Source organism: Vipera ursinii (genome assembly GCF_947247035.1).
Source record: "Vipera ursinii genome assembly, chromosome: 3".
Classification (NCBI taxonomy): Eukaryota; Metazoa; Chordata; class Lepidosauria; order Squamata; family Viperidae; genus Vipera; species Vipera ursinii.
The window spans coordinates 170768460-170781496 of record NC_139516.1 but is presented as its reverse complement, the minus strand read 5'-3'; the positions used below and the strand labels follow the sequence as shown (position 1 = coordinate 170781496).

Below are 13037 nucleotides of genomic sequence, written 5' to 3'. Positions count from 1 at the left end.
CCTTCAGGGGATCCATGTTGCATTCCTGGACTCCCCACTTCTCCATCTGGTTCCTCATTGGTTATGAAGGAAAAGTCCTGAGAGTCCAAGTGAGGACTAGCTTGGCCGCAAGTTTGAGGACCTTGGGAGGGACTTATGATGCAGTCCTCACTTAGTGACCATTCTGGAAACCATTTTCTGAGTTGATCAATGTGGCGTCTGACAACTTGCCCTCCCTCCAGCCCCACTTCATAAGATAGGGGCCCAGATGCTTTGGTAATTTTACCAGAAACCCACAGATTCCCATGACCATAGTTCCTGGCCCAAACCCAATCGCCCATTTGCAGCCCCCTAGGGGGTTTTGGTTGAGAGGCTTCTGCTGCCACTCTATCTAGATGCAACCTGTCCAGTTTAGTGATCAATCGCCTCCCCCAACGCAGTTCTGCAGGACTTTTGCCTGTAGCAGTGCAGGGCGTAGAATGCTGGCAGAGTAGAAAATCTGCCAATCTGTGATGCCAGTCACCCGTTACAATGCACTTGAGTGATTCCTTCATTTTCCTCACCATGCGTTCAGCTTGACCATTAGAAGACGGATGAAAGGGCGCAGACATTGCATGTCTGATGAGATTTGCTCTAAGGAAGGTCTGATATTCAGCAGCAGTGAATTGGGCCCCATTGTCTGAAACTAAGACATCTGGCAACCCATGTGTGGCAAAGAGTTTTCTCAGCACCTGGATGGTCCTAGCAGTGGTCATGTTAGGGACTGGAATTAGTTCCAGCCATTTGGAGTGGCTGTCCACCACTATGAGAAAGAGCTGGCCCTGAAAGGGCCCAGCGTAGTCTATGTGAATTCTAGACCAGGCATTTCCTCCCACCTGTGAACTGGAGTGTGCGGCATTTCAGGCCTAGATTGCTTACATGTATAACAACCATGGACTTGTGCCTCAATGTCCTTGTCAAGGCCAGGCCACCAAAGGTAGCTTCTTGCTAAAGCTTTCATTCTGACAATGCCTGGATGGCCTTCATGTAATGATTGTAAGACCCTGTCTCTTAGGGAAGAGGGAATTATGGCTCTGTTTCCCCATAAAATGCACCCTTTGTGGGCAGAAAGCTCATGTCTTCTGACAAAATAATTCTGAAATTCAGAACCTGGGCTTTTATCCAACTACCCTGTGTATACCCATGAAAGTACTCTACTAAGTGTTCTATCTGTAGCGGTTTCAGCAGCAATGTCCCCAGCATGGAGGGGAAATTCAGGCAGGTCCTGTATGGACAGAATTCTGGCAGCAGGAGCTGGGTCTGGTTCCATTAGTGGCAGTGGTAGTCTGTTGACGCCATCAGCATGGCCCATTTCTTTGCCCAGTTTGTGAATCAATTTAAAATTGTATGCAGAAAGAAAAATAGACCATCTTAACATTCTTGGGGAAGTATGTGGGGGGTTTGTTTGTCTGTTGTGAAAAGTCCCAACAGTGACTCGTGGTCTGTAAAGACCATGAAGTCCCTGCCATATAAATAGTCATGGATTTTTTTAATTCCAGCAACAATGGCTAGGGCCTCTTTGTCAATCTGAGCATAGTTGCGCTCAGCAGAGGACAACATACTTGAGTAGAATGCTATAGGAACCTGTGTTCCATTCTTTTCTAAGTGACTTAAAACTGCCCCCACCCCATAGGGAGATGCATCACATGCAAGACATACTGGTTTAGACTCTGTGTAACGAGTTACAGTGGACTTTTCTGACAATAGTGCTTTTAAGTCCTGGAAAGTTTTTTCATGTAAATTAGTCCATTTACATGGAGCTTTCTTATCTAAAAGCCTGTGCAAAGGCTCTGCTAATGCTGCCTTATGAGGTAGAAAGGTGTGATAGAAGTTAAGGAGACCCAAGAATGCTTGTAGCTCACCTTTGGATTTGGGCCTAGGGGCCATTTTAATGGCCTTCACTTTAGATTCAGCAGGGTGAGTGCTGTTAGCATCAGTTCTGAATCCCAAGAATTCTGTTGAAGGAACCCCAATATTACACTTGCTCTTTTTTAATTTGAGGCCTGCTTCACGAAGCCTCTGTAAAACAGCTCTGAGCCTGCTGGCTAACACTTCTGGGGATTCCCCAGCAATAAGAACATCATCAAAATAAGGGCAGATGTCCTGAATGCCCTTAAGTGTGTGTTCCATTATTCCCTGGAAAATGCCTGGGGCAACACTGACTCCAAACTGTAAGCGTTTTACTTTGAAAGCCCCCCTGTGAGTCACGATCGTCTGAGCCGCAGCTGTGGCCTCATCAACTGGCAATTGCTGATAGGCCTGTGCTAAATCAAGTTTAGCAAAAATAGTACCCCCTTGCAAGGAGACTAAAATGTGGTTGACCACTGGAACTGGGTACGCGTGTTGCTTGAGGGCTTTATTTAGAATGCATTTATAATCAGCACAAATGCAAATTTCCCCATTGGCTTTAAGTGGGATGACTATAGGAGTTTCCCACTCCCCCCATCAACTTGCTGTAAAATGCCCTGTTCTACAAGCTTGTCGAGTTCAGAATCAATTTTATGTTTTAAGGCAAAGGGGACCCTTCGAGGCTTAACCCTAATTGGTACTATGTTGGGGTCTAGCTTGAATGAGATAGGCGGGCCTGTGTATGTTCCTAGGGCAGAATCAAAAACGTCAGCATAGTCCTCACATACTGACGAGAGGTTTGCAGTTTGTGTCCGGTTGATACCAGTAATCTGACTACCTAAGGCATCAAACCAATCGAGTCCAATGAGACTTGTTCTCTGGCCCCCTACTACTATGACATCCAGGTGCCCATAAAACCCCTTAAATTTTACAGTCAAGGTAGCTTCTCCCTTAACTTTAATTTGAGCATTTTGAAAGTCATTTAGAATTATGTCTGAGGGCTTCACTTTGGCCCAATTGTTACTGTTACACACGAAATTAAAAGTGTCTTGAGAAATAATGGAGACTGCAGAGCCAGAGTTGAATTCCATTTTACAAGGAACTCCTTGTAGCTCTACCAGGAGTCTGAGTTTAGGTTTGAAGGGGCATCAGGCCCCAGTGCGGCACACGCTTCTACGAGTTCTGAAAACCCCCACACTAACTGGACCCTGGGCCCCAGTACCTCTCCTAGTCAATTATTCCGACTGGTGTTTGGGTGGCTGGTCCCTCTGGTGGGCTCTGCAAACCACTGCGATGTGTCTGGCCGCAGGCTCTGCATGTGGCTGACCGGAATCTGCAATCAGCGCGAAAATGGCTGCCGCTGCACCCTTTACATCTAGGTAAGAGAACTGCCTTGTAAGTGTTCTGTTGCTGCTGGCTGTTGTGTTATTACGTGTTGGGCTGCTTTTGAAGTTTGTTGATTTCTGGTTCTTCCTCCTCGGAGGACTCTTTGAGGCGTTTGGTGTCCTCATGGTGGACCGTTTTTTCATGCTTTGTCGTTTTGGCGGGCTGGACTGCTTGAACTGCACCCCTGGTGGCTTCATCGGCCAAAACTTCGTCTTGTGCTTCTGAAAATGTTAAATTTGGTCTGGTAAAGAGTCTTTGTTGAAGTGTTCAGTTCCGTAGGCCACAAATGAGCCGATCTCGTAGTCTCTCTTATAAGTTCAAAAATTTGCAAAGGCGTGCGGCCTGCCTCAGGCCCGCGATGAATTCTGAAGCTGATTCACTGGGTTGCTGTACTCTGGTCAAACTTGAAATGCCAGGCCATTTCAGACATCAAATGTTTGGTTAACTTCTTCCTGAGGTCCGCGTAGGAGACCGATTCTATTGGCGTTGGAGCGAAGAGGTTCTCAGCCAAATTAAAGGTTGCTGGGCCACAGAGGCAGAGTAGCGTTGCAGCCTTGAGGCCTTCGTCCGTGATTTGGTTTGCCCGGAGGTAGTTTTCTACCTGGGACAAATAAGATGGCCATTCTTCTGGATGCTTCACATCGAATTCTCGAAGTCTTCCGACCTTTGGCATTCTGTTTCTTACTGGTTCCTGCAATTTCTTCCGATCCTGCTTCCCAGGCTCAGGGAATGAGTCTGCTGAGCACGAGGTCGCTAGCGTAGCTTGCTAGCCGACCTTGAGGGAGGGGGGAAATGCCTTTTCCCTCCAGCGTGTGCTGCCTTCCCCTCTAAGACTTCAGCTCTTTTTCAGGGAAGCAGGATCCCACCTTTATCGCCAATGTTGTGTAGTGGGTTCTTTGGCGCAAGAATGAAGATGAGGCAAGTGAGTTCAGGAAAGCTCATGGTTTATTGTTTGCAAGATCTGAACTGAGAATTGGGCTGTAACTAGCCGCAATATATAGTATAGCCCCTAGGCGGCAGTCAATAGGTTTGAAGCAACCATTGCTGCCTAGGGACAGCCAATAGCAGCACTGGAGACTTGTAGTCTGGGTTGCTGGAGAGCCGTTAGCTGCTCCAGCAACCCACGTGGTATTACCATTGAGCCCAATACATAACACCTATGATGCACTGTTTCTCCAGTTAAATGTTAAACAAGAGTTTTAATAGTATATAAATTTTCCTATTTCCCCACAGTGAGTGGATAAGGATGGAAAGTTATTGGGTTGCTATATGCTTGTTTTATCCACCTCAGTCTTTTTCATTCCTATCTATTTTCACTGATGGAAGATGTAAGCACATATGCAGGTTCTGCTCAGTATAAAGCTAGCTATATAGCAGCAGTCCCCAATATTTTTAGCACCATGGAAGTCAATTTTTCCACGGACTGGGGATGGGAGAAGCATGCAACCTAGATCCCTCATATGTGCAGTTTATGGTAGGGTACGGGCTCCTATGAGAATCTAATGCCTGACAATCTGAGGTGGAGCAGAGGTGGTGATGCTAGCGCTGGGGAGCAAATATAAACAAAAATATTGTTCCTAATAGGCCACAGACCACTGCTATATAGTTTTTAAAGTATGTATTCTGAAATCCCTGAAGTATTGTTTAGTTGACTATAAAAAACAAGCACACTTGCTTTTTTAGGTGATTTTTGTTTTCAGACTGGAATGCTGGAAATATGAAAATGCCAATTTTTCTGTAACTAAAAAATTACATGCATAATCATCAAGAAAATTAGATTCTGTCCTGTAACAAAACTTTTTAATTTTTTATCTCTACTTACCCTCATAGCCTGATGGTTTCACAGAGCACAGGGCAGAGAGCATTTTTAGACATAGAGAAAGCATCAGTAACAAAAAATGTATTTGTTCATCTTAAAAACTCACACCATCCAATACAGATATTAGTGAAATTATTTTAAGTTGCTATAAATCACTTGATATATAGATTGGATTGTGTCAAAATATCAATGTAACATGTTTGGCAGCTTTGAATATAATCACACAAATAAAGTATGAGAAAATCTGATAATAATGCTCCATGTGTGTGTGGTTTTTTTGTCAGTGAAAAATCTGTGAAATAATCTGAAGATTTAACTTACTTGTTTTGCCAGCTTTCTATTTTGCCATACAGATTAGATCAAAATGTAGGACCTCATGATCCACAAAGTTAACTGATAAGACAACATGGACATGTCCAATGATGTCATTATTATACAACAGCTCTTGTTGTCATAATAATTGCTGTGCTCACAATGTTCACCCTGTATTGTCAGTAAACCAAAAACAGGTCACTACTCTGAGTGCAATAAAGATTGGATAACTGATCATGCAAATGTATAACAAGCCTTACAGTTGTATTATTAATGGATTATTAGTTACTACCTCTATCTTCAGTGCCAATAGCTTTTTCTGCCTCAGAAGCAATTGGTAATCTATGAAACAGGTTTACATATTTTGTCCTGCAGACAACTATGTAGCACTATTTTAGGTTTTTTTCAATTTATAGAACACAAGTGGTCTTTCTTCTACACCCAAGCTATGACCCTGAGGCAGTGGTGGGATTCAGCCAGTTCGCACCAGTTCGGCAGAACCGGTAGCTAATTTTTTGTTGCCCAGACCCAGAATGAACTTCCAGAAGTGGCATCGACACAGAGAACCGGTTGTTCACATATTTGAATCCCACCACTGTCTTGAGGTCAAGGAAGATCATCTTATGTGTAGGTTAAGGTTAAGGGGGGGGGAAGCTACAGAAGATTGTGATATGCTGAAAAGGTTGTGCAGAATAAATAAAAAATTATGAAAAGATTTGAGACTGGCTTGAAGCCTGGGGGAATGGAGTTCTCTAGTGACTAGTGAATTGGAAATGTGAAAGAAAGAAGTTAACCCCTGTCTTCTTTTCTGTGAGGGGTTTTTGGTGCTCTCTCAGCTTGCTTGTTTTCTTGCAGATGTTTCATTACCTAAACTAGTTAACATCATCAGTGTTTTCTGTTTCTGAAAATTTACTTTGGTCAAATGTGGAGGAGAAACAGGCTGATGTGCACAAATTCAGAAATAACAGAAGCTTTATGATTCAGCCAGGCCAGTCACTCTTGCTAATGTGGCCTGGGAAATTAAATTCTTAATATGTCTCATTCCATATAAAGCAGCAAGCAGCTGGATCAGTGGTGGGATTCAGCCAGTTCACACCACTTTGGCAGAACCGGTAGCTAATTTTTGTTGCCCAGGCCCAGAATGGACTTCCGGAAGTGGCATCCACACAGAGAACCGGTTGTTCACATGTCTGAATCCCACCACTGAACTGGATCTATATTTTTTTCAGAATCTGCTGCAACAGGGACCATCCCATAGCAGTAGCAATTGATAGGAATGCAGAAATGAAATGCAAAAGTTTGATATAGTTAGGATTCCACTGCTTGGTCACTTTTCCAAACACACCATCATTTATTCCATGCTAAGACAACAAAGTCGATGTTACTTAAAAAACAATGCAAGAAACATTTATACATATTGGACTCATTCTGAATGAGTAAACATTGTGATTTGTAGAAACAGTTTTATTTTATTTGTTTTCCACACAACTTCTTTTCCAGCTCCTTGGAAACCTCTCCCCCCAAAATAGAAATTAAGTCCTTTTCTACATGTATGATTTTGATTATCAAGCCACCCAGCTATTGTTCTATCAAAATATTGTTATGTCTAGATAATATTGTGAAGACTATTTAAACCCCTAGTGCAATAATGATCCTTCATCTCTCTTGGTGGCTATACTCAACATTGATTTTGTCAATTTTACGTTTCCAGACAAAACATTTGCATAATACAGCAAGTCCTTAAAGCATTGCTCCAAATTACTAATGGTGAATCATGTTTTTGTTTTGTTTTATTAGTGATAGTGAGTTTATAATTGTTTAATTGTAAGAATTGTAGCCTTTCATAAACTGTTGAAAAAATGGCTAATTGATTCATAGATTCCATTTCTGACACTCATCCCAAGAGATTTTAGAAGTTTGTTGTTTTTAAATATATGTACACACACACACACACACGCGTGTGTGTGTGTGTGTGTGTTTCTTGATTGTGTAGTTACCGTATTTGTTATTTAATATTCCACATATAGATTCTGCATCCTATTTAAAGAGAAACTGAATCCTGGAAAATAAAAGGCTCAAATAATTTTTTAAATTATTTTTTAAATTTTTTTGCAGCAATGATTTGCCATTTATTATAGGGTTAGAATATAATCTAAATTAATTTATAAAAAGCAGATAAACACCAAGAAAGTAAGAAGCAAAATTGGACTCAGTTTCTTGATTGGGGTATTGATTGATTGTTGGTCTGATGTTAACCTTGGAGTTAATCAATGCTGATTAAGTATAGATTAACTCAGCATAGATTAACTCCAAGGTTAACATCAGGGCAACAATTAAGTAAACAATACTCCAATCAAGAAACTGCCAAAGAGGCAACAGCAAATAGCTTAACCAAAGAATCTCTAAGAGCACCCCCACCAACACTGATAGTGCAAGCCACCAGAATATAAACTAACAGCAAACAACACTCCTTAGTAGCACTGATGATGTTACCTAGTTTGGGTAATGAAACATTTGCAAGAAAACAAGCTCAGAGAGCACCAATGACCCCTAATTTCAACCCTTAGCTACAAATATTCTCCTTTATCGGTATCTTGAAGTGTATCCAATCGGCATGTAATCAATGGAGATGTACAGCCATATGATCCCACACTGAAGTTTTGGATTCTTTTCAAGGGAGTGTGCTCAATAACTAAGATTCACAAACATCAATGTAGATATTCTATCTATCTATTCAAAATCTAGTTGGTTTAGGAGTGAGCACAAGGAGTGTGCTCAATAACTAAGATTCACAAACATCAATGTAGATATTCTATCTATCTATTCAAAATCTAGTTGGTGTAGGGAAGGCTACAGCTAAGACATCAGTTGTAATGGTGCATAAAATACTAATCATTGCAGCCATCATTTGCAATGATAAGGGCACATCAGCATAATAGTACAAATGGCCTAAGCCATCTCTTCATAGCAAAGCTCAGGCAGGGCATTGGCAATATTGTCAACAGACAACATGGGGAATTGCATGTTGCACTCAGAGAACCATGCAGACCTATCAGATGTAGGACTTGACCATTTTAATTTGTCCTCCACCTCAGAGGTTTGTGGTTTGTAGGATATAAGAGTATAACGTAATTTATAATATGTAAAAAAAGGAGCTATATTGCGCTCAAAATAAAATCCACTCAGAGTGGGGCCAATATCTGTGTAAACAATACTCTAATATATCTGTCAAATTTATTCCCAATTAATTAATCATCCTTAGCAAAATGAATAGATAATCCAAGACTGCGGTAAACTTAGGATAATTATATTTTAGACGAAGAACCAATAGTCCTGGTTGAAGGTTGATACAGCCTCCCTGTAATCTTTTCAACTAATGTCAGTAGTCCCACTGTTAGAATGTGTTGTCATGGCAACAACATCTCTTACTTCATGCAGGAAAAATTAGCTCTTACTGTGCAGTGGAGAAACATAGAGGGAGCCAAGCTAATCCCAGGGTGCAATGTAAGAAAAAGGTTGGACTTCGCCTAGGGGTTGCTGTATCAGCAATGCTAGAATTGACCTGCCACCGATTCTGGTATTTAAATTAAAGAGCAGAATTCACAGTAAGTGACAGCTCCTCCAGAGTGCATTATTGGCTCAGAGCCATCTAAAGCTTGTTGAAGAATGTCCCATACCCACAAATGACATTAGGCAGTTCTGTGTGGTATATCTGCATCTTCACTAGTCGAGCTTTATTTAATACAGAAACAGTGGGGAAAATTCTCTCAAACTAACCATCACATATGTACCTGTAAGATTTATTTATGGGTTTATTAAAAGCCATGACATTGAGGCTAAAAAGGAAGTTAGGAAATCTGGAGAAAGGAAAACTGTACTGCAGCTTATAAAAACACTGAGCAATCCATGCAGATTTAGACATTATTTTATTATGGATATATGGACTTTATTTAGAACTCCCAAGAAAATAAGGGGACAAGTAAATTTTAAGAAAAAAATAGAATAACAATCTCATGTGTATTGTGGTTCTAATGCAGTACAGTACAGTATGTAAAATATAAACACATCTTTCCATCATGTAAAGAAATTAAATATTTGCTATAATTTTTCAAATTGTTATGTTTATGCAGTCTATTTCATAACCTATAGAAAATGATCCATTTTGCATTTAGTCATAAGCTATATAGCAAGCTTTGAAAAGAATAGAAAAAATATGCAAGTACAAAGTACTAAGCTTTATGCAAGCTTTTAGTGCAAGTCACACTAAAAAGGGATATGCTTGTGGATTATCCTGATGAGTTTTGCATAATGGTGTTTAAATGTTTTCTGTGGAGACAGAGGTGAAATATGTACTATGAGATATGAAATAAATATTGTGCTATTGAGCTTTATATTGATTTCCTTGTATCATAAAACACAATTTATACTTCTTGTAAAACTGCCTAAAGGTAGTGAACTGAAAATGAGGTTAGAGTTTTTTAGCTATCATATCTTTACTGCTGTAATCAGATCAATATAGTCCATCAATATAGCCCGTCAGATGCTTTTTAAGTAACTTCTGTGTGATTCTAAAAAAACTTACAGGCAATAGGTATATGTTATCAAAGATTTATACTTTTCCATTTCTTGTACAATAAGCTGAATTGAAATTTTGTTTAAATTAGAGCAGAGCAGAGATCTGAGCTTTTAAATGCGAAATTTAATAGTGCAGAGAACAGTATGAACCGGTATAATAAAAATAGTGAAACATTGCACAGTGCAGGGATCTAAATACATTAAAAGCCTAGAAAGCAGAATCCAGGTTCCAGGAAGCTGTGAGCATCATAGTATCACCAAGGATGATGCAATATCTGCCCTGCCAAGGTATCAATTTAGCTGGTTTGTCTGGTTCTTCTTGTGTGGAAATAGTTGTTGAACTGAAATGTGGGTTAGACAGCATCACCACCAGATGAATTTATAATTGTCTGACTCAATGTATAATCCTTAATGGAGCTACATCTACACAGAGGAAAGCCTGCAGTGGGATCCACCAAGGTTCTGTCTTAGGCTCAGGAGTCTTCAACATCTTCATAAATGATTTAGATAAGAAGATAGAAGGGGAACTCATCAAATTTGCAGATAACACTGAGCTGAGGAGAATAGCCAACACTTTAGAAGACAATCTCAAGCTCTAAAAGGATCATGACAGACTTGAACAGTGGGCCTTAGCCAACAAACTGCAATTCAGTGGTGAAAAAGGTAAGGCTTTACACTTAGGCAAGAGAAACCAAATTCACAGGTGTACAATAGGTGGTACCTTGATCAATAGCATTAACTGTGAGAAGGAGCTAGGAGTCCTAGTGGATAACTACTTAAACACATGAGCCACCAGTGTGCTGCAGCTGTCAAAAAGCCAATGCAATCCTGGGCTGCATGAACAGAGGAATAGTATCAAAATCATGTGAAGCATTGGTGCTGCTTTATACTGCACTACCATACTTGAATACTGAATCCAGTTTTGGTCACAATAATACAAAAAAAATGTTAAGCCCTGGAAAATGTGCAGAGAATAGCAACAAAGATGATTGGGGGACTGAAGGCTAAAATATATGAAAAATGTTTGCAGGAACTGGAGATGTCTAACAAAGAGAAGCACTAGGAGTGACATGAGGGCAGTCTTTCAATATTGAAGGGGTTGGCACAAAGAAGAGCGTATCAACCTATTCTCCAAAATTCCTTAATACAGGACAAGAAATAATGGATGGATATATATCAAACAGAAATCCAACGTAGAACTAAGGAGAAATTTCCTATCAATGAGAACAATTAATCAGTGGAATGACTTGCCTTTTAAAGTTGTGATTGCTCCATCGCTGGATGGTACAGTATTACAGCCCTCACCTTTCTGTCCCTAACTGATAAAACTGATAATTAATATGCAAAATACTAGCTAATTTATCTGCAACAAGAAAGGGCTAGTCACTAAGGCCTGTCTGCATAGTCCAGGGGTAGGCAACCTTGGCTCTTTTATGACTCGTGGACTCCAACTCCCAGAATTCCTGAGCCAGCCATGTCATAAAAGAGCCAAGGTTGCTTACCCCAACATAGTCTATACCCCAGGTTCTTTCTAGAGTGATAGGTCCCTGCTTCTCTGGATCTGGTGCTTAGCGCCTGTTCTTGCGCTATGATCAATGCCTCAGTGCTGTTCTACCCTTTCCAGCCAGTGGTAGGATGGACATACAAATACTTTGATATTTTTGTCCTTTCATCCTTCACCTATGTATAACTATTTTCTGAAATATGTCCAAATGCTTGAATATTTTCTGAATAATAATGACTTCCAAAAAACACTTCTAATTAAGTAAAATTATTTTTATAATTATTTGAGGTTTACATACTCTTTATTCACTTTTTGTTTCCAGTTAAATTACAGAATTGTCTTTGCTAAGCTATGCTGCCACTTGACTTTGTGTTTTATGACTGGTTCCAATTAATAATATTAATATTATTATAAGCATAATATTGGTCTGCAATTTTATGTCACTGCACAATGTAGTAAGATAATTAATTTTAAGTTACTTAATACTGTTTAACAGTAAAGGAAAACTGACCTAACTCACTGATGTGGAATTTTCTTTACTTTTTCCTGGTATATTTAATTAGACAATAATATAAAATTAATAATGTATATGCTATTAATAATATGACTGCAGTGTAACTCAGTGAAGGCAGGTGCTATTAATTCACACAATAAAATTATTTTAATTGTAGGAATTCCCTATAAATCATTATTCTGGATTTAGTTTATCAAGTGCCATCACCAAAATCAGTTCACAATGTTGGTTGGTTGAATTTACTAAATATGTCCATTTCATAGATTGTTGTGAGCTATCCTTGATACTCTAGAAAATACTGGGATAATGAAAGATAAACCAGTATTATATGAGGTTACATGATATAGATTTGTAACATTATACTTTCACACTACATGCATAACATTCTAGTTATAGTGCAAGTGAAAAAACAAAGTAACACTGAACGTTCTGTGCAAGTAGAAATTGGCATATTTATTTGAATACAATGTTCATGGCATGGCACTAAGCACCTGTAATTTCATGTGTTTTGTAGATGATTCAGCTGCAGAGAGTTTTAATGGCAATGAAACTGCAGGACGAAGTTCCAACACTTCAGGTGGAACACACTGCAGGGAAGTTGCAGAAGCCAATAGTAATGGTAAAACAACACTGGAGTTAGATGAACAGCCTCTGAACCTGAGTGACAGCCCCTTTTCTGCTCAGCTTACTTCAGAATACAGGTTAGATGACCCAAACAGTGATGGAAAGAGCAAGTACAAGAACATCCTAGCATCTGATCTTAAGTTGGAGCAAGAGGCAAAAGAAAATGGAAGCAAGGTAAGGTGCTTCTGTGTTCATAAGGTATTTCTAGAGTACAGCCTGTTGAAATTTGTTTTAAAATTTTAACATACAAGTTTTAATGTTTTAAGTTTGGTCATTAACATGTTGTCTTTGTGGGCTTCATCATCCCTACACATATATGCTGATATTATTAAAGACTTCTAATAGATACTGTAAATGCTAATTTTGCAGAAACATAATATATCTGACAATTTTATCTTTAGTAATGCTTTCCACAGTGTATCAATTTACACAATTTA

General features: G+C 39.6%; 1 protein-coding gene across 3 annotated transcripts in view; it reads left to right on the top strand.

Moving 5' to 3' along the window:
- Positions 1–13037, top strand: part of NOL4 (nucleolar protein 4) — a gene marked incomplete at both ends in the record, with an annotated part of 150855 nt that overhangs the window by 98738 nt on the left and 39080 nt on the right. For all 3 annotated transcript variants that reach the window (XM_083360760.1, XM_083360759.1, XM_083360758.1), the window contains one exon: positions 12491–12774. In XM_083360760.1, coding sequence (XP_083216886.1) covers positions 12491–12774 — 284 coding nt within the window. The remainder of the gene's footprint in view (positions 1–12490; positions 12775–13037) is intronic.